The 21,194-nt window shown below is 40.2% G+C and overlaps 1 protein-coding gene across 4 annotated transcripts in view; it reads left to right on the top strand.

Annotated features, from left to right (window-relative positions):
* lrp8 (low density lipoprotein receptor-related protein 8, apolipoprotein e receptor) overlaps positions 1-21,194 on the top strand; it is a 181,778-nt gene that overhangs the window by 125,800 nt on the left and 34,784 nt on the right. For all 4 annotated transcript variants that reach the window (XM_042416147.1, XM_042416144.1, XM_042416143.1 and 1 more), the window contains exons 5-10: positions 611-985; positions 4,302-4,424; positions 6,111-6,233; positions 10,537-10,656; positions 12,154-12,279; positions 19,050-19,221. In XM_042416147.1, coding sequence (XP_042272081.1) covers positions 611-985; positions 4,302-4,424; positions 6,111-6,233; positions 10,537-10,656; positions 12,154-12,279; positions 19,050-19,221 — 1,039 coding nt within the window. The remainder of the gene's footprint in view (positions 1-610; positions 986-4,301; positions 4,425-6,110; positions 6,234-10,536; positions 10,657-12,153; positions 12,280-19,049; positions 19,222-21,194) is intronic.

Below are 21,194 nucleotides of genomic sequence, written 5' to 3'. Positions count from 1 at the left end.
AGATGAAGAGAAAGACTTACTGTATTGCTGCATATATTCCTACTCCCCCATGGAGTTTGAATATATGCAGCAATAAGTTAACTATATCTGTCCTCTAACTCACATTTTCTCTCATCCACTCCCACGTGCACTACTATCTGCTTCCAATAAGCAGATAGGGACAGTACAGTGGCTCAGTGGTTAGCACTGATGCCTCACAGAATGAAGGTCCTTGGGTGGATCCACGGCCGTCCCAGGTCCTTTCCGTGTGTGTGTGTGTGTGTGTGTGTGTGTGGAGTTTGCATGTTCTCCTCATGTTTGCGTTGGTTTCCTTCCACCATCAAACACACATACTGCGGCTCCCCACTGCTCCTAATGTGTGTGTGTATAGGGTGGGTCAAATGCAGAGGATCAGTTTCCCCATAGGGATCAATAAAGTACTTCTTCTTCTTCTTCAAAAGAAGCTCAAGCGGATGTACGCATCATTTAACAGCTGATTTTATTTTGCTGAATTCACTCTATTTGCAGAACATCTTCTATAATGATAATAATTAATGATAATAAATAATTAAAATGAAAGAAACATTGTCTCTTAAAATGTTAACATCCTCTGTTTTTCATCCACTTGTAGATGCCAAAGCCTGTCCGTCCAAGGATTTCCAGTGTCGTAACGGGAAGTGCGTGGCACCAATCTTCGTCTGCGACGGCGACGACGACTGTGGGGACTCCAGTGACGAGGAGAAGTGCTCGGCTCCCACCTGCGGCCAGCACGAGTTCCGCTGCAATGACTCTGAGTGTATCCCAGCGCTGTGGAGCTGCGACGGTGACCCGGACTGTAAAGATAAGTCAGACGAGTCCATGGAGCGCTGCAGCAGGAGGACGGAGCCCCAGAAACCTCGCTGCCCGGTGGGAGAGTTCCAGTGCGGGAGCGGCGAGTGCGTCCATATGAACTGGAAATGTGATGGAGACGCAGACTGCAAGGATAAGTCCGATGAAGCGAACTGTCGTAAGTCAACCGTGGATATGCTGTATGTATGAGGATGGATAGATGAGTGTGTGGATAGAGAATTAGTGTTAGTGTTTACCGAATCATTTTGCCTTTGTTCTTTTTAAATTATCACCAAGAAAACTCCTGAAGAAACTAAAAACAACAGCTTTTGCTTCCGCACCATAGAAGTCCAAAGTTATAGTATTGGAAAGACCAATAAAAGTAATTCTGTTGACATATTGCTTCATTAAAATGAACATGGACTATGTAGTTGATGCTGAAATAATTCCATGAGTACATTTTAAATCTATGGAGAGTAGCTCCATTTTGGGCAGACTTCAGGCAGACTGTACATGCTCAGGGAGATTGCTTTGCTGGTTTGATGAGCCGAGAAGAATAAACTACATTTGCAGCATTCACATAATAGAGGAATTTGTTATCGAATTGTAATTTTATGGTTCTTTTATGTATTTTCTATCCGTTCTACAGTGCAACAGCTACACATAGTACTTGTTAGGAGGATAAATTGATTGCCGGCTGTGTTTTTCTTACTGAATTTCTTAATAATTATAATACTAGTTGTAGCCTTTAATGGGAGAGATTAATCGAGACCATAATAATGCATGTTGTGTTGTAGAACAATGGCAATATGTGTCGTTCACTGCTGGTTGACTATACTTCAAAGGCTGACATGCTGTGTATTGTGAACAAAGGCTGTGCGACAAAGCTCGTTGTGCCACCAGATGATTGAAGGAAGATCAATGCTAACTTTATCATGATGATCCATGAGTTTGTTGCCATGCAACCATGCGATCTGTAGTAACAGAAGGAGAACCTCTGAGTGCACGTGTGACCGTATGTGTTTGTTGTGCGAGTGTGTGTGTGCGTGCATGTGTGGGAGGTGAAGGTCCTTCATCAAGTGAGACCCCCATCTGGTCTCCTCTTCACACTCCCACACACCACTCAGGAAGATGACAGCAGCCTCGCACATACAGGATGCACATACGTGTTACAGGAACACAACACAGCCATGCACACACACACACACACATGCGTTCACAAGTCTGAAGTAGATGCAGGCGCTTTAACACATGCATACATGAAGAATTGACAGTTACAGACATACACATAGAAATACCGGAGCTGAAATAATCACTTAATCATAGAGGGTTGGTACAATACATGTGAATACTAGTGAAAAGCCATACATAAAGCACAAGCAGCTATTACAATGTATATGGATTGTTGCGCAGTAATTACCCTCACATCTCTTACTGGTAATGGTTGTTGCACTGAAGGCACAATTCCATAAGGCCAGTAGCCCAGTATTGTCTATTGTCTTAGAGATACAGGTAACTATGTAGATATGCATAGAACAATATTCATTAACATGCATTGTTATTAAAAAACAATATGCAGATGAGCATTGTAATCATAGCATTTTGGCAAAAATCTGACTCTCAAACTTTCCTAGTCATTACTTCTATTTTGTTAGTCTTCTCTGGTCTGTTTTTTCCAGATTTGTAATGACACTTGAAAAGAACTCAAATATTTTAGCTGCTAATTTAGAAGTCTATCCAAGTCATGGAGTGGAAGGTGACTGTTAAGTAGTTTCCTGGAATGCTTGACTCAATTTATGGCCTTACTAGTGTGTACCCTTAAATATTTTTTTACCTTTTCTTTGTGGAAATGTTAAGCCAAACAAGTAGCCTAGCTTGTTAGCCTCACTATCAAATCATATCTTAGCTAAAGGGCTGCAACCAATTTGCTTACGAGAGTAAGGTATCATTTCAAATGTGTTTTCCAGGTCTACAATTAAGGCTTTTATTTGGGAATAATGACATGAATAGAAAATACACAGCAGGTTTACGTGAACAAGAGAAAACTCATGCGGTAACATGATTGAAAGTGAAGTGGTCTTGCTTGGTCTACAGGTGCCAGTGGAATCATCTGTCTCAATAACCTTGTTCACTGTTTCACAAATATGATGACGCAGGAGCTGTGTGTACTGTATGTATTTGATTGGGTCGTGAACTTGCTCATCACAGTGTGAGTAAAAGTGGGTGGGTGGAGGTTCGTATGAGACGAGATGTAATAGTTCGAAATGTCTGTGCAATGTAAATGAGAGAGCAGAGCACAGCTTTGGGAGGTGCAACATTTCAATGTAAATGAGGAATGTGAGAATCATTGCGTATCTCCAGTTTGTTCTCTTCTCCTCTGCTCCGTCGAGCTTTGCTGCTCATTCCCAGAGAACTGTCCCCTGGTTATTATCTCTCATCTTATCTGAAACATCTGTCTCAATAATCTTGTATTATTTCACAGACATGCTGAGACAAGTGAATGTGAGAAGGATGACAGGAGGTTAATGTAAATGAGAAATGTTCAAATCGTATCTCTGGTAGGTTCTTGCCATTCTCTCCTGCCAAAATATCTGCAGATGGCAATCCATTATTATTACTATTCATCCTGGGGATTTATCATAATTAGCTGAGCTCAGATCCCAATCATTTGGCTGAAAGAATCAGCACATTTTGCGATGGCACAGGATTATGTCTTCCACACTATGCTGATTTTAGCATTAACATGTGTTTGTTTTTATTGTCTGTTTGAGCTTTAGACATCGGAGTCAGCCCCCCTGTGTGTTGCTGTATAGGTGTATTTAAGTTTGGTCATTTGGCGTGTATGTATGCGTCTTCTCACCTATGTGTGAGCTCACTTGGTGTGAAACATTGTGTGGGGTTTGGTTTTATTCCATATTTCCTGATACAGTGATTGTGTGCCACGTATTTTCGTGGGCTCCGCAGCCATCGATCATGTCTGCCTCCGTTCCCTTGGCAGAGCCAGTCCAAAACACAACACATGAATAATTAAACAGCCAGTTAAAAAGACAAATGAGTTAAATAAACCTGCCCTCCACTGTTAGAGCAAGCACAAACAAATGCCTATACACAATAGCAGACACACACATACTCAATAGATCACTGGATGTGGGTTTTCCTCAGACAGTGAATGACTACCTGCCTGGTTTTCATCCCTATCTGGGCCTTTTCCATGCAGGTAAGAGTTGCATTGGAATGCACTCCGAGTTGGTCTGATGAAAGAAACAAAGCACATGCTGAACACACAAACAAATCTTCAGAGATACAGTAGTGGAATGGAAATGACTAGCTGAGTGTGTATGTGTGCAGAGTTTAAGATTATGTCTACATTTGCTTTGTGTCATGAGCCTCTTTCTGTTTTCTTCCCACAGATGAGATCGATCTTGCTACTGGCATAATAATGTAACATGTCAGCAAATTTTAATGTGTGTGTCTTTGTGCTTTATGTTCCCCAGCACTGCTTACATGTCGACCTGATGAGTTCCAGTGCGGTGATGGTTCCTGTATCCACGGCACCAAACAGTGTAATAAAGTCCACGACTGTCCAGACTACAGCGATGAAGCTGGCTGTGTCAACAGTAAGTGTCAAAACACTACGAGAAGGAAAGAGCCATGCGACATGCACAACAACTTCCTGGCTGGATTCACTCACACTTTGTATCAGCAACACAATATGACACTCGTCACTTAGATAAAGACGTTGTGAAATTTACACTAAATTAATCTGACTGTCACAGTGAACTCATATTCCATATTCTACTGCTGGAAAAAAAAAGGTGATGCAACCCTTTACAAATGTAATCTGTTTGCAAATCATTGGCTTCATGCATTTTGTAGTCCTTTGTCACACTCAGTTTACCCTTTAAATTACAATTCACGGGGGATATCGAAAGCAGCACAGATGGCTGCAGTTGGCTGCACTAGTTGAATCTGCACCTTGAGAAACAGTTTAAACTTTAGCAGTGCAAAGTAAGTTTTGCTCTACTAAAGCAAGAAGGGGGGGGGGTGATTTGCAATAACAAACAAGCTACAATCATGTTTATTTCATCACGCATTACATATACAGTAGCATACACAAAACAGACAAGTAGTGCAAAACATATCAATTAAGTTATTGTATGCATTAACGGACACTGACTCTCACCTCTGACTCAGTATGTGTCCCCTTTCATACCACGTTAAAATATTTATTGCTTTCAGGGGAGCTCAGCTGCCCCTGACTCCCTTAAAGTTCAAACCCTACCCTGCATACATTTTGTATGGACTCTGCACCCTTTTATTATTATTTTTTAAAGCATTTCTTTTTATGCCCATCTGTCATGTCCTTACATATATATACCTTTCATATAATACTCAGTGGTTATTTTGTTTCTTGCCTTTACATATCATGGCACACGGCTGATGGTATGAAAAGCTCAAGGTCTCCATCAGAAGCCAGTGTTTTGAAGTGCAGCTGCGAACCTGAATTCAATTTTTACTCTTTGACACTTTCCAAAAAGGGCATATTACAAAATGTGTGTGGATGCACCTGTACATGCATTTTTTATGAGTGAAAAAAATAGAGACAAGATAAACAGTGAGAAGTTATCATACTATATAGCTTTGCCTGTGTATTTCAGTGACAAACCATGGCTGATATGAGACAATCTGCTCACATACAACAGTAACACTTATTGGGGAATCTTCTGAATGATCTTGTAAATAGTTTTCACTCAACCATTCTCTGCATTACAGTACTTGTGAGAGCTTGCTTTTTTTTCCAATCTTTGTAATACAGTATGACTTGTAAAAAGCATAATATAAGCATAATATGATCTGGTTTTGAATCTGTTGTAATCCAAGGCTGTCTGTATTGTCTACAACTAATTAAAAGCAAACTATGTCTTACCTTACACCCTAACTACCAATTACCCACATACACCTATAGGTACCTATGTGCTGACTATGTCCACAAACTGCAACCGACTTTTACAGTAATGTTCGCAAGGTATCACATTTAATTTACTGACCAAAATCTCGTCATACACAGAAAAAACGAACAGAAATTTGTACTTTTACTAGAACTAACTGCCCTACAATTTATCATGTTAGCAATTTGCATCTTGGGAGGACCAAGGTTTGTGTTGCAGAATAATAATTTGGTTCAAAGACACCTACTAAATTCCCTGAAAATGGTATTTCTCTACCTGAAAGGGAAATAGAAGTAAACGAAAAACCTAATTTATAACTCTGTTGTTTGTTATACTGTTGTGTCTTCTCCACAGCTACAAAGTGCGACGGGCCAAGAAAGTTCCGCTGTAAGAACGGGGAGTGTATTGACAGCAACAAGGTGTGTGACAATGTGAAAGACTGCAAGGACTGGTCTGATGAACCTGTGAAGGAGTGCGGTAAGATCATCTCTCTCCATTTCTCTTCATACACACTCAAATCTTTACTAGATCTTTCACTACCTCAGGCACATATGCTATGTGCATGGTAGTGTAATAGCACTGATGAACACTCTCATTCCCAGGCATCATCAACTACTTGAAATGCGGGTGGTCGCTCTTAGTAAAAGGAGCTTCATTTGATCAAGGCAGGGTAAATCACAACATTTCTCAACTGCCTTGTTGGGATCAAAGAACCATGCAACTCTCCCCTCTAGTGCGATCTTAGCCAGGAAAACGTGACTGGACTACATTATCCATAAGGAGCCAGACGGATTATCCACACACCGTAGATAATTACCATTTAGCGAGCCAGTAGCACTGAGATTGAAAAGTGGCTGATGGTATGCCACTAGTGGTTCAGCATCATATGCTGATTCCTAGAGTGGTATGCCACACATAGCAGCACATACCGTTTCCTAACAGCAAGTGCCACTTGAAATTGGTGGACCACTGTCAGACTGTCACACCAGTACCACCCCCTGCCAATAAGCTAGTTCTTCTTAATATAATGTACATTTTTTCTACCAACATACCACTTCTGATCCAGCAGCATAAGCCACTTTCTACCAACATACCACTCAATTTCAAGTTCTTTAAATAAAGAAAGAATTCAAGAGCCCTATTGTCTGCGCTGCATGTTTATCAAAGATAAATCCACAAAACTGACTTACTTTAAGGAAGGACTGTGAATTAACGTTCTTCAGTCGGCCAAATGTGTTCCAATACTAAGATTTGATGGCATTATTGATGAATTTGAGCTGACTATTGGATCAGATTAGGCTACTGTAATCAGAGTCAACATCCACACTGCCAAAGTTATCTCATGTATAAGAGTCCTCTTAAGAAAGCCAATAAAATTTGCAGAATATTTTTAAAATCAGTGTGCCACCAGTGTCAAAAGTAGGCTACTTAACGATCACATTGTGAAACAGTGCAGTATGTGCCATGATTGTCTTCTGGTTTGATTTACTTTTTCCTATCAAGACGATGACAGTGCATAACAGCATGATTTGTGAAAACATAACTGACACAACTGTAATCAATCAAAATTGGAACAGGTACTACTAATAAATTAAACATGCCTAAAATAATAGAAGTATTATTTGTTTTTTTGGATCTAAATGTCTGTCATGGATTAGTCAGACTGGCTACAGTGGCTAGGCTAGGCCATGTTAGCTAAGGCTAGCTCTAACGTTAGCTTTGGGTTCATCGTCAAGGATATATGAAATTACTTCACTGTCATTTCAAAAGCATCGCACATATCCCTGCAGAACAGACAAGAGAAACTTATACATTCCTTTATTTATGGTGCTATGTTGTGCTACATCGTCAATACAGACAGAAAAAATATATATTTACAGCAGTACTTGTCGTAAAACTTGCTCATTTGCAGGGAGCGCTACTAGTGTAAAAATCTGGCAGCCTACCACTTTTAAGTGGCACCTGCCATTAGGAAACGGTATGTGCCAGTGAAACACGAGCAGCATACCACTCAAGGGATATGACACTGAACCACTAGTGGCATACCATCAGCCACCTCTCGATCTCGGCGTCACTCTAGTGAGCTTCAATCACGAATCTCACATCACAATCAATGCAATTCAGCTGCAAACAGAGTTGAGAAAAACATACTTGTTAATAAAATATATCAAGTAAATACAGCTCCTGTAATTGCGATTGAAGTAACTTATGTTGCATCAGTGATATTTGACTCAAGTGCATGTGCAAGTAGAAGTTGCTTGAGTAGAAATTACAGTACTTAAGGAAACTGCACTTCAGGCAGGGTCTCGCTCTGAAGAGGAGTGATCTCAAGCCAGTCACATGGGTATAAAATGATATGTGAGCGCACTGCCCTTTCAGCTATAGCTCTGATCTTGGGTAGATGGATACACACTGTAATGACATTGCCCTGTAACCATATCATTAATGTTGAACATGATGTTCTGTGTGTCTCAAGGCAAACCTGTACCTCCTCTTTGTTTTAAATATAAATGACAACTACCATTATCTACAAACTAGAGAATGTGATTGTTCCTGAACCAAGGCCAGGCTAAAGCAGGCCTTCTTTATCCCTGAGGAGTTGAATTTACAGAGCTCTCTTAAGGTCATGTTACACTTAAAGGTCCCTCCAGACATTGAAGACATTTAAAAATACTGTCTGATATGGTTTCCTCACAAAAAAGTTTGAAAATTCTTAAAAATATATCTATTCCCTCTTGTCCCTCTTTGAAAAATCCAGAATCTATGAATATGCAGAAGTTTTTCCGTTAAAAAGTATAACTGCTAAACACAAGATGTCTCCTACTTCACTGAAAAGTTCACTGGAGGCTTCAAGTTACCACATCACACTTGTGTAAAGGCGCCTTTAGACTCCACGACAACAACAATCGTGTAAGTTTACTGCATGTCACATATAATAAAATCATGGTCACAATATGTCAGACTGAACAGTATCAATTTGAGGCATTTCAGATTGTGCACTGAATGCATGGCGAATTGTAGTGCTTCGATGTAAATAGAAAAAGTAAATGAAAACAGAGGCTTGTCATTGATCTGCGCCGCTCATATGTTTTGGAAATGCAGCAAAGTCACGCAAACTTCACACAAACCTGTTTCACCTCCATCATGTTGGTTTTTGTGTGCCAACATTTGAAGGAACTAGTTTTCCCCCTAAACTTTATTCAAAAAACTGCGGTTACGAAATTTCGTGCCAGTCAGTTTATTCTGCATCATTTCATGTTATGGGTCATAGCAGCAGTCACATTGTGAGAATTTGTTTTAAAATTTCTGACACTGTCAGAATTTTGCCTCAGGGTGTCTTCGGCTGCCAGAGCTCCTAATCGGTCGTCGGTGGACAAGTCTCACAGTGAGATTTAGGAGCACCGTTTTGGATTGACAAAAATTTTACATGCATCAGTGTCTTCAGTGAAACAAACATCCAAGTGTAGTAACAAAAAACAAAATACATTTTTGAATGGAAGGGTGGCCAAAAGTATATCAACACCATAGCATCCACAAAGATGCTGCTGCAACAGCCTCCACTCTTTCCAAAAGATTTGGGAACTTGGCTGCAGGGATTTACTCCCTTTAGCCACTAGAGCATTACTGAGGTCCGGCACTGATGTAAGGGGGATAAGGGCCGACTCAAAGCTGGCGTTCTAATTCATCCCAAAGGTGATCTGGTGGTGAGGTCAAGGCCAGTCGAGTTTCCCCACACCAACTTGGAAAGCTCTTTCTTTATGGACCTGGCTTTGTGTGCTTGAGCATAGCGGACAGGGTTTCCATGTACTTTTGGCCATGTAGTGTCTTATTCTGTAACTGTCCTGGCTGTGAGATAAAAACGAATCAGTTTAAAGAAGTTTTCTCCTTCAATACTTTGTTGAGACTGAGCTGATGTGTTGTTGTCTAATAGAATACACCAGCTGTACTATAAATTACAGCCTTAATCTAAGTTAAATGTCATGCTAATTTCTCAAAGCCATTACTTCCCTCTGTGTCTCTCTCTCAGTCTCTCTCGATTTCTATTCCTGCTGTTTCACTGTCTTTCTCCCTCTCTGTCTCACTGTGTCACAGTGGTACCTGTAGCCTTGAAGTTTAAATCTTTAATGTAAACCGGTAATGAAGTACCAGCTTTAGCTTTCTGCAGCGATCTCTCTACATTCCCTGGAGGGCAGTTGAAAGACAAAGGGATAAATGGAGGTGCAGGAACTGATAGAAAAAGGAAGGGACACAGAGGAAGGATGACTGAGAGGGAGTCCAATCTGTTCTGCTAAAAAAAAAAAAAAACAAGGAGGAAATGGAGAAGATGAAGGAGGACACATGTCTGTTTAACAAAAGGTATCATAATGGAGTGGCACCTGGTGCACGTGCCCAAGCTCCCTGTCTGGAGAATGGATCGGTTCCAGGTGTTTTTTTGCCTGTGGGGCCATGAACATACACACAAGCAGGCACACAGGAATGTATTGTACACTCACCCATACCAGTATCTCTCCTTTTTACCGCCTTGAAGCTCATTGTCTTTCCTTTTAGAATGGAAATGTGATGTGTACACAAACCCATTTGACAGGGATAAATGATCTCAACTGGCAGAATGATTAAACCCATTCACACACATATGGTGTTTTGTTTTTCTGTCCAAGTATTTCTTTATGTCTGTCTGAAGTTATTTCATCAATATTCAACTCCTCTTTAATTCCCTCCGCTCCTGTCTCTATCCCTCCCTCCCTCTGTCCTTCCTCCTTCTGCCTCTCTCCCTCTACAGGCCTGAATGAGTGTACAGACAACAATGGTGGCTGCTCCCACATCTGCAGGGACCGGAGAATTGGTTATGAGTGTGACTGTCCCTCTGGGTACAAACTCCTGGACAAAAAGACTTGTGGAGGTAAAGAAAAAAAAAGAAGTTACGCAACAAAACTATTGCTTTGATGCAGAAGACCATGACTAACATGCAATCACACCTTGTCTGGGCTGGATCAGCCAAATCTTTTCTGTCTGCTGTTGTGAGCTCGATGAAAAGCCTGGTTTTCACAGGACTACTAACCTGACCTCTGGCCATATTTTAGTTAAAGGAACAGGTCAGCATGTTCAAAAGTTCCATTTAAGATTAATACCTGTGTCTGCATTCACTAGCTCTGGGATGTGTTTTGACTAGCTTAACACAAAGACTGGGCGAAGGGGTAAACTTTTGGGAAAACTGCTTCCTCCAACAATTTCAAAGCAGTCTTGTTTACACTTTGTATCTTGTTTATTTATTACATGTAGAGATTAAAATGTAAAATGGGACATTCTGGATTTAGGAGCAGTTTTAAGTTTTAAGGAGCTAGCTGTAGAGGCTGTAAAATGGTTGTCAGGTCTATGTTATTGGATAGATCTATTAAAGATCAGAGTAGAACCTGTCTTTAGCTTTATTTACATTTTATTACATTATTAAAGTAGGCCACCACTCATTATAATTGATCTATCTGAACATTTGCTATATATACTGAAAGTTTCTTGTTGCAGTATTATGAATGCTTTTCACCTATCCTCACTGTATGGCAACATCTACTGTAGCTGGAGATGCTGCCCAGGCATGATAGGCAGAGTAAATGGTGATTGACATAAAAAAAAATAGCTCAAATCTTATAATGAAATCATCTCTTAAACCAAAATTCTACATTTTATATTTCTATTAATATATAGTACATAAATAACGCTGTTTTGAAGATGCTGGATTTGTTGAATCATTTGTTTTGCTTTGGACAGAACCAGGCGAGCAGTTTCCCCTGCTTCACATCTTGGTGCTAAGCTTTACTAAACACATTCTGAATCCTGTTCTCAGTAAGATACAATTGGTATTGATTTTCTCATCAGGCTGAGTTTGTTGGCAAACAAGTACATCCCAAAATGCTGGAGTGGTGCTTTATGGTTTTATTTGGTGTTTACATGCATCGCCTTGTCACAGAGTCTCTCTGTTGACCTAAATAAAAAATAAACTTTTTTAATATTTCTGTCTGCGGGATCGATTCGATGTTCTGCAGATAAATATTCATTCATGTAAAGAACAGTCCACCAGTACAACATTAACTTCTACTACATGGAAAAGCAATGATGGCTCACTGATGCAAAGACAACTTGTTTATCATGATCACATTTACTTACTTACGTTTTGTTTTTTTTAAAAAAGTTATGGTATTCATATATGTGAAGCACAGATCTCTGCAGGTCACAAATCTTATAGGCTTGAGTTGAAACTGTATGAAACTGATTTAGAAACTGTATTTTAAGAGAAGATTCTCTTGATGGAGACTGTTAACATGCTAGATAATGAACAGGTACAAAAATGATTGTGTGTGTCCATTGTTTTGTTTTGATCTTTGTGCCATGTTTCTCCCCATAGACATAGATGAATGTGAGAATCCAGATGCCTGCAGTCAGATCTGCATCAACTACAAAGGAGATTATAAGTGTGAGTGCTATGAAGGATACGAGATGGACCCTGCCTCTAAGACCTGCAAGGCTGTGGGTGAGCCATATATCACACACGCACACACACACACACACACACACACATGCCTAACCATTTGTACAGGTAAAGACACACACTGTCATAGATGGATGTCCACACCAAAATACAAAGAGTTACAGGGAAACATGTACTTAAAAAGAGCACATCAAGACCCACTCTTATATACACACCAATTACTCTCCCATTCTAGCAGCCCTAGCTGCCGAGTCACATCCTACGCTATTCTCTCTCTGTGGGACCCTGTGAAAGCAGAGGCTTGCTTTGTATGCAGGTCCTGAACAGCAATCTGTGCAAAGATAAATATTTGCCATCTTTTTCTGCAGTCCTCACTAATGAAAAGTTTGCAACCAGCTGCCTCTGCTCTCCCTGGAGTGTCAGGGGAAGGATGTTGTGGGAGGGGGTCTGTCCGCTCATGAAAGGACACAGGCTGGGTCTGTACCCCCTCCTTGGACTGGGTAAACACTGCAAGCAGTGGTATGAATGAAAATAAAACCTTGCCCTCAAAGCAGCACCAGACAAGATTGTCATTGAAAAATGGTCTGCCTAAATCCTGGAGTGAAGATGAAACTGTCGCTAGTTCACAGAATGTCTTTTGAAAAGCTCCGCATGAATTCTGGGTGTTTCTAATCAACCCCTCATTCTCACTCTGTTACAGCTGGCTTTACTGATAACGAATGCTGTCTGTCAACAACCATTTAAACACCTGCAGATTAGTTGTTCCACTGACAAAGCTTGTGATGTGTATTGATGTAGTGATAAGTTGATTTACATTTAACATTGAACAGTGCTGAAAAGAGACCAAATAATCCTGAGCACTGTTGATCACTTGTTGTTTTTTTTCTTTATTAATAATGCTTACTTCCTCAGACCCTCATGAGGCAAAATTTATATCACCAAACAGTGTTGAAAACATGCCAGACGTTCAGTGCTGATGCATTTCTATTTAAAAGAGTAGAAGGGTAACTGCTGATACATTAAACATTGCATTATCAATGCTTTACCTTTGCTATTAAGTTCTTCAGGGAGACCTTCATTCTAGCTGTGTTAGTGCCTTGCAACTACCCCTTGACATCAGAAGTGGAACCTTTAACTGATTGAGTTACACGGCAAATTAACTTTTCTGCGGGAAAAGCGAGAGAAAAGGGTGTTATTAGTGGTTACCGCCATCTATCTTAGGTTGAGTCATTATAGGATGAACTGGTCTGGTAATGAGAGAGCTTAAAGCAGGAAACAGGCCCTCACTCTTGAGCTAAGTGGCATAAAAAAACACCACTGATTGCTTCATGTCTCTGTGTGAATCTTTACTTCTGTGAAGCAGAGCAAACAGTCCTTGTCAGAGGCCAAGGCATTTATTAGTGAAGCAAGGAGACGGATGGATGGATGGATATATGGATGGGTGCATTGCGCTGTATGGATATCTCTCTCCTCAATGAAGTAATGCAAAGATACATTCGTACTGTTGATTGTGGCACATGTTCATAGCATGCCAAAGGAGACGAAGCGAGGGAGAGACCGATAACGTGACAGTATTATTGTTTGTGTTGTGGTTTATTTATTCAGAGGCACAAATAGGGATGGGACCATCAATTCAGAGATGCCTGCTTTGTGAAGCTGAGGTAATGTGGACTTAATGAAGCTGCATTTGGCCATGAACTCATTCCTAGACGCACACACGGATGCCCAATCACACAAATGCACACCCACGGACATTAGCATACATATATACTTTAGACTCCTGTCACACAAATGCACATGTAGTTGTTTTGAAGAGTCACGTCAACATTCATGCACAGATGCAATTCCTTTGTGACTGACTGGCCAAGAGGAATGTCATGTTCTGTGATGATATGTGACACGTGTGCGTAGTGCCAACATCATTTGCACATATTCAAGTTCAGGCTGCGAAATGCCCTTGGTGTCACGCAGCAAAACATAACATCATTCCACACTTTACAGTTACACGCCATGCCATATATAGATGCCATATGTTTTTCTGCTTTTTCTGCTGGTGTTATCTGTTGTTGGTGCCAGCTGAGCCTATGCAGATAATTGTGAGAATAGCTACTTAAAGCTGAGTGAAAACCTCTGCTCTGTGCTTTCTCCAATGCACAGTAAGTGCATTTCATTCTAATCCTAGCACAGGGTTTTATCCTTTGCAGATTAATTTCAGAGTAATGTGCAACTATTGAACAAGCAATGCTAATTAAAAATAAAGTCCCAGGTTGGAGTCATAATGTGTTCCCTCTTCTAAGCTGGTATTTGTGCATGTGTGTATGTGTGTGTGTATTCCTGAGGTATTCCTCACGTTGTGGGGACGTGTGTCCCTTAAGGGGACAAAAAGCAAGTCCACTTAATGTAAATCATTAATTTTAGGGTGAAGAGTTGGTTTAAAGTTAAGGTTAGTTTAGGGTTATGTTAAGGTTAGGGTTACGCACATGGTGGTTATGGTTAAGGTTAGGATAAGTCTTCAGGAAATGAATGTAAGTCAATGTAATGTCCTCTGAAGTGATGGAAACACGACTGTGTGTGTGTGTCTCTCTCTCTGTGTATGAGTGAGTGTTTGTATTAGTACATGGCAGCGTCCATTAAGTCCCCCTGAAGAAAGCCTTGCGTTACACTAATTGCATTCATTGTTTTTGTGTTTACACCTTTATGGGTGTGATGCCACTCACTGAGTCGTCAGCTTGAGTTATTATTGTTTGTGTGTGAGAGAGCGAGAGAGAGGAAGCGTGGGTGTTTATGTATGAGAGGCATGAAGAGAGGAAGAGAAGGGCGATGTGAGAATAATGGCCAGTCCACACAGACGGCATTTTTTAAGAAAGTTTTGGACTCATCCAGTCATCTGTCATACATAAACCAGAGTTGTAGCAATAGTGCTGAGACCAAGAGGAAGACACGGATGGAATATAATATAATAAGTCATCACTCATCATTACCCCCCTCTGCTGTGCTAAGTTTCATGAGGACAGAACCTAGACACTAAATATCAGTGCTGTATACACTGTATTCTAGTTACATGTTAATCTGACTGAACAAAAGTCCAATGAAAATCTGTTTTATAGAATATGTGATGCACATATAATATTACAACATGTCAGTGGTATACAGAAACACCAGAGCATATGAACAAAAAACATCTTCTATATTGTTAATGTTGGAATGAACAATATGCAGAGTTGATAAAAAGCTGCATGGCTTCTCTGCAGATTTGAGGTGTTAATCAAAACAACAAACATCTGCTAACCAGCCTCTTTGAGCGTCAACTATATAAATATAGAAAAACACAATGCAACCTCATGAATAGCCTAAAATGTATCATAGGAATGGACAAAACTTGATTCTTTACATTTGTGGGTAACATCGGGTGTATAGTTGAAGTAACAGTAAACAATCAAGCAATCAAGTAGTCAAATAAATGTTTATGACAGGTACAGAGAGAAGTAACGATGTGACGGCACAGCAGGACGCACTGTCACACCGATGCAGAGGAAATTTACTAAGTGCTTTCTGTTTTTTGCTTTTGTTTCCTTCCCTTGTTCTCTCTCTCTCTCTCTCTCTCATTTACAGTGTACTGCAGACTTAACCACAGTGCCAAGAGCAGTTTGTGCCACACACTTGACAGTTTGAGCACACACTTTTCAAAAGGGGTTTAAAGCAGTGGTCAGATTTTCCCCATTGTCAAAAGATTTTGCCATGGGACCAAAGATTTTATGGAATACTGTCAAATCTCATCTTAAAGTTTTTCTTACAGTTTATGCATTTAATAGAGTAGTCCATAACACTTTATTCTGTCTGACTGTGGGAACACGGAAATGTTATTTCAGAGAACAAATTTTCAGTTACATATTTATCATCTCTGTTTCTTTTTTTTTTTTTTTTTTAAATCTATGCCTTGTTCAGATCATAATTTAATAATGCAGGTGCACAAAAACATAAGACACTGAAAGCTTTGTTACACATTCAGTAGAAGGAAATTCAACTATTTCCCCAGGAGGCCTTTCACCATGGAATAATGAAGCTTTATATAACTTGCTTTGTCATAAGAATGCTAGAAAGTGGGATGACTTTTTGACATTTGACACAAGTTGGGCATTCCTGTTTCCTGCCGCACCATCTATTCATCATTATGTAGCATGGTCTCTGTGGCATAACGAGCATGGCTGACTTAGACGTGTGTGTCTACTTCCAGACATAACATCATCCTAATAACCTCAGTCAGTGTGGGTCCATTCACACTGGCTGCTCCTAAGCATCCCCATTAGTCTGCAGAATTTCATTCCTTTATTTCTGACCTTTCCGTCTGTCTTTATGTTGGATTTTTCCACTTACTTTGCATATCTCAACAACATAAACATCTGCTTTGGTGCGAATCAAATCAATGCCTCTGCAGTGCCTGACGGCATTTCCCCAGCCCATATTTATCTTTTCAATGCATTATCTTAATTGGCTAACGGGGCAGAGCAGCCCTGAACGTGCAGTACAGATTAAAATATATCTAGGGGACCCTGTTCCTGTTAAGGAAGATGGCTGTTGCTCGGGTGGGCTCTATGGAGGAGATAATACTGCACTCTTTGAAGACATCTCTAGTGCCATGGTCTGAAGAAAACAGTGACTCAGCTTTTTTTTTTTTTTTTTTTTTTTTTTTTGCCTTTAGGGGCACATATTGCTGCAACAACAATTATGAGGGATAAGAGAAGTTGTCTTGAAAAAGTGAGTCAGGGGGATTGATGAAAGAGAAGTTAGATCTATCTGACCTTATTACACATACTTGAAAATATCCTTTGCTTCTCTTATCCTGTCTTTCTCTCTCTCTCTCTCTCTCTCTCTCTCTCTCTCTCTCTCTCTCTCTCTCTCTCTCTCTCTTTATACACACCTGACTTTCTGTCCCCTGCTGTCACTTGATCTGTTGATGTTTTTTTACTTCTTTTCCCTTCTCTAATTACATCCTCTTACTCTTCATTTCCCCATAGCTCTACCTCCATCCATCACATTTACTTATACCTCTTTCTCTCCCTCTTTTGCATTGCCTCTCTCTCTCTCTCTCTCTCTCTCTCTCTCTCTCTTTCTCTCTCTCTTTCCCTCTCTCTCTCTCTCTCTCTCTCAGCAGGTGAAATTGATGGTTGCAAACCTAGTAGTTTGAGGAAAATGATTCGATCCAAACAGTAGTAGAAATGTAATATTTTCTCCCTGTGCAGTAGCCCGTAGTAAACCGGGGCTGAGGAAACCTATCGAGGCATGGTTGACTCTGTGTGAGACTATGACGTGTGTGTCAGTGTTACCCAGCTTTGTCTTCTTTAAATGCCCTGCATGGTATTTCTGCTTTACTGGACAGTGGAGAGTGACAAGAAAGATAGGAGAGAGAAGGGGAGATGAAGGAAAGGAGCTAGAAAATGAGAAGGGTGGGTATCTCTGTGAAAGAGAGCAAGAGATAAAAAATTGAGAAGGGAACAGGCAGACAGACAGAAAATACTTAAAGTATCAAGAGAAAAGTGTATACCTTGTAAGTTTGCATTTGGGTATCTCTGCTGTATGCAGGCGTGCACACACGCTGAGATATTTTTCGCGCATGTATGTACTAAAGACGGAGTTGACCTTGTCGACTGCATGAAAATTATTCAAATGCTTGAGTCATGCTCACCTTCAGCCTGCTGAAAATATGCCGGAGGTAACTGATGTCCCAGTGAACAGCACATAATGTATGCACCTGAGGAAGAGAGCCCAGAAACACATTTTTGACATGCTGTTGCACTAAAAATAGAATGTGTCATATCTAGTCGTCTGGCTACTTTATCCACCAGCACATTGTGCTTCATTACTTTATCCAGCAAGAGAACACACAATCTCATATGTTGAAAGACAATGTTTTTTTTAAATGGATGTGTCCCTTTTAAACTCTTGTATGCTTTTAGTTTGGGCCACCTCACATACTGCATGTGTTATTCCCTGCAGAGCATAATTGTGTGAATAATTAAGTGAACATCATTATGTTGTGACAAAAAAGTTCTCTGAGTGTGTGTGTAGGGAATATATTTTCCTTTTAAAAGGTTTATTTAGATTATTTATTTATGCTCACAACATCAAAAATGCATGATTTAAGGCTCTAAATAGTACAAATGCAAAACAAGACCTCAGTTAGCTCACATTATGTTCCCTCTTGGGAATAAGAATCAACACTCAGCACCACCCATGGTTTCTCAACAACAGTATGTGTAGGCACCATTGTTTTAACGGCCAGAATGTTTCAAAGATAATTTAAAATATTCCAAGACGCACTTATCATTTATATCAAGTCAGGGCAATTTCCAAGTCTTGTAGACCCGGTAAAACATCTTGATGCAGAGTTGGATCAAACTATGCAGCCAGTCAGCATCACTGAAGCCTGAAGTCAATGTGACCTTGTCTATCTGAGGCTCAGAAACAGCATGGATTGCACATAAGCAGAGATTTAGACATGCAGGTTAACCTTTATAATAGAGGTTTGGGATGTTTGGTAATTGTCAAGATCAGCAAAGGTTTCCTTCTCACATGTACACAAACACTTGTGATGGACAGTGTTGTTGATGGCCCTGTCTTGTAAAGAATATTGAAAATGATGAATGTTCTCTTCTGGGGTCACAATAGTAGGTCAACGGGCCTCAAGGGTCTCCACCCCCCATCTTGAGATTTGTGGTCTCCCCCTCCCTATTTGCCAATGTCAGGTAATAAACATTCTTCAAGAAAAGTGCTCATACATGATCGTGACATGATTGTCTTTCCCGCTCCGACAGGAAAGAGCCCGTACCTGATGTTCACCAACCGCCATGAGATCCGTCGTATTGACCTGCTGAAGAGTGAATACACGCAGGTGGTTCCCACACTGAAGAACGCCGTGGCTCTGGATGTAGACGTGTCTATTAACAAGATGTTCTGGTGTGATCTATATCATCAGAAAATATACAGGTATACACACCCACACACACACATACACACATCTCTCTGCCATAGCATGTCATGCATGTTGGACAAAATGTCAAAAGTGTCAATTAGATTTATTTTTGGGTTACATGAACTCTGTGAGTGCATATTTGACCTTGACAAGAACCAGGGGCAAATAAATTCCTTTTGTTGCATTACTGTTTCACTGAACGCTGCTGAGTCATGGTGATAAAAATAAGAGTAATTTCTGCTTCTTCCTAAAAAATAATTATCCTTATCATAGCACTTGGTATCCTTTTAGTACTGTGAATAGGATTATAATTTGGAATAAATAGCGTTTCTCTAAAAACGAGTGTAAAGAGAGGTTAATGAAGTCTGTATGTAACCATAAACGCCACCGTACAGACTAGAGCCAGGACTTTGGAAGTTTAGATAACGCTCTCTCCTCGTTCTTCAGCCGTTCTGTCATTCTGTTTCTCCTCTATCCATCCGTCTTGTCTGCTTCAACCTGTCACACCATCTGGTAGCGAGATAGACACACCTGGGGGCTGCGCTTGTGTTTATGTGTGTGTCATACCTGGAGGGCTCATCTGTCTGACAGTAAAAGGTGGAGCCTTTGTCCTTCACACACATGTTCACACGCACAAACACACACACACACACAAATACACATACTGTAGATACAACAGTGCTCTGTGTGTGTGTGTCACCCTGATGGCTGTTAGGTAGTGGGAGGGGCCCTCTGTCATCTCAGTTGAGCCATATGCTCTCCCTAATTTTACGGCCTCAATAATCACCACCATCACTCATCTGCATGCACACACACATACATACACACACACACATACACATACTTCAACACGAACTCAGTGATACAGTCCTCTTGTGACAGAGAAAGGACAAATGAACTCTCCTTTTGACGCAGCAAACAAACACACACAGACACCCTAAACTGTCAGCAACAAGTGGAATAGTTAAATCTACTTTGTGTTGTTCTTGGTTGTGGAAATCCCTTTTTATATACAGTCAAAAGCATGGAAGTTTAGCATTGGCTCAATGCATGGCATATTTGCTTCTCATTTTGTTTGCATGATGTAACTTTTTTGGATTTTCAAAGCTTTAATTATGTACATAATTTATAGATCATCCACTTTTGAGATTATGCTTTTTCTGGTGCACTTCAGCTACATATCTGTATTCTTGGCACCTCTTTAGTACTTGGCTTCTCACATACACTGTAGTGTTTCAAGTATGCATTTTTCTTCCACTGTTTGCAGTTGTTTTAGAGAGCAAAATGTATTGAATGTTAATGATAATGACATGATTGATCACACTTCCTGCCCAGGCATTTGACTTTCCAGCAAAGTGGTTTTTCCTCTGATAAGGAGCTTTTTTTTTTTTAATCAAATGGAAAATAGAAGCGAATTTAAAAGTGATTCCTCCTCCTCGGCCTTCACCGTGACGCTGTGGTTTTCCAAGCTAATTCACAGTGATTAGCATGCTACGGGTCGATGACTTATTAACCTCTTCACATGATGGAGATGTCTGTTACAAACAATAATACAACCAATTAAAGATGCAATCTGCTCAGTGATCTTGGGCTCATCTGTCTCTGTCTCATTCCTTATTCTAGCCTTCCTTTTACTCAATCCTCCAAGCCTGTTCATCACACTCTATTTTTTACTAAAAAATACCACTTTTATTAATAAAATCAATAGTGTGTGAAAGTATGTATTAGTTAAGTCAAATATTGGAGTGATTGCAATGTTTTGTGCGTGATATGTCAGCACTGAGATGTAGTTAGTCTTATTATATTAGACAGGGAATATTATAGAATGGAGGTTATAAAAAAATACGTGCTGCAACAGAGCGGTATGTTTCAGATTGAATTTGTGGAAATTATCATTTTCATCACAGTGCCGTCTGTGATCTACAATTCCTTAATACAACACAGTTGCACTAGCAACATGAGGGATTTTAACCAAGTCCAGAACTCA

Source organism: Thunnus maccoyii, chromosome 7 (assembly GCF_910596095.1).
Source record: "Thunnus maccoyii chromosome 7, fThuMac1.1, whole genome shotgun sequence".
Classification (NCBI taxonomy): domain Eukaryota; kingdom Metazoa; phylum Chordata; class Actinopteri; order Scombriformes; family Scombridae; genus Thunnus; species Thunnus maccoyii.
The sequence above is the reverse complement of the archived record's forward strand: the minus strand, read 5'-3'. Positions and strand labels throughout refer to the sequence as shown.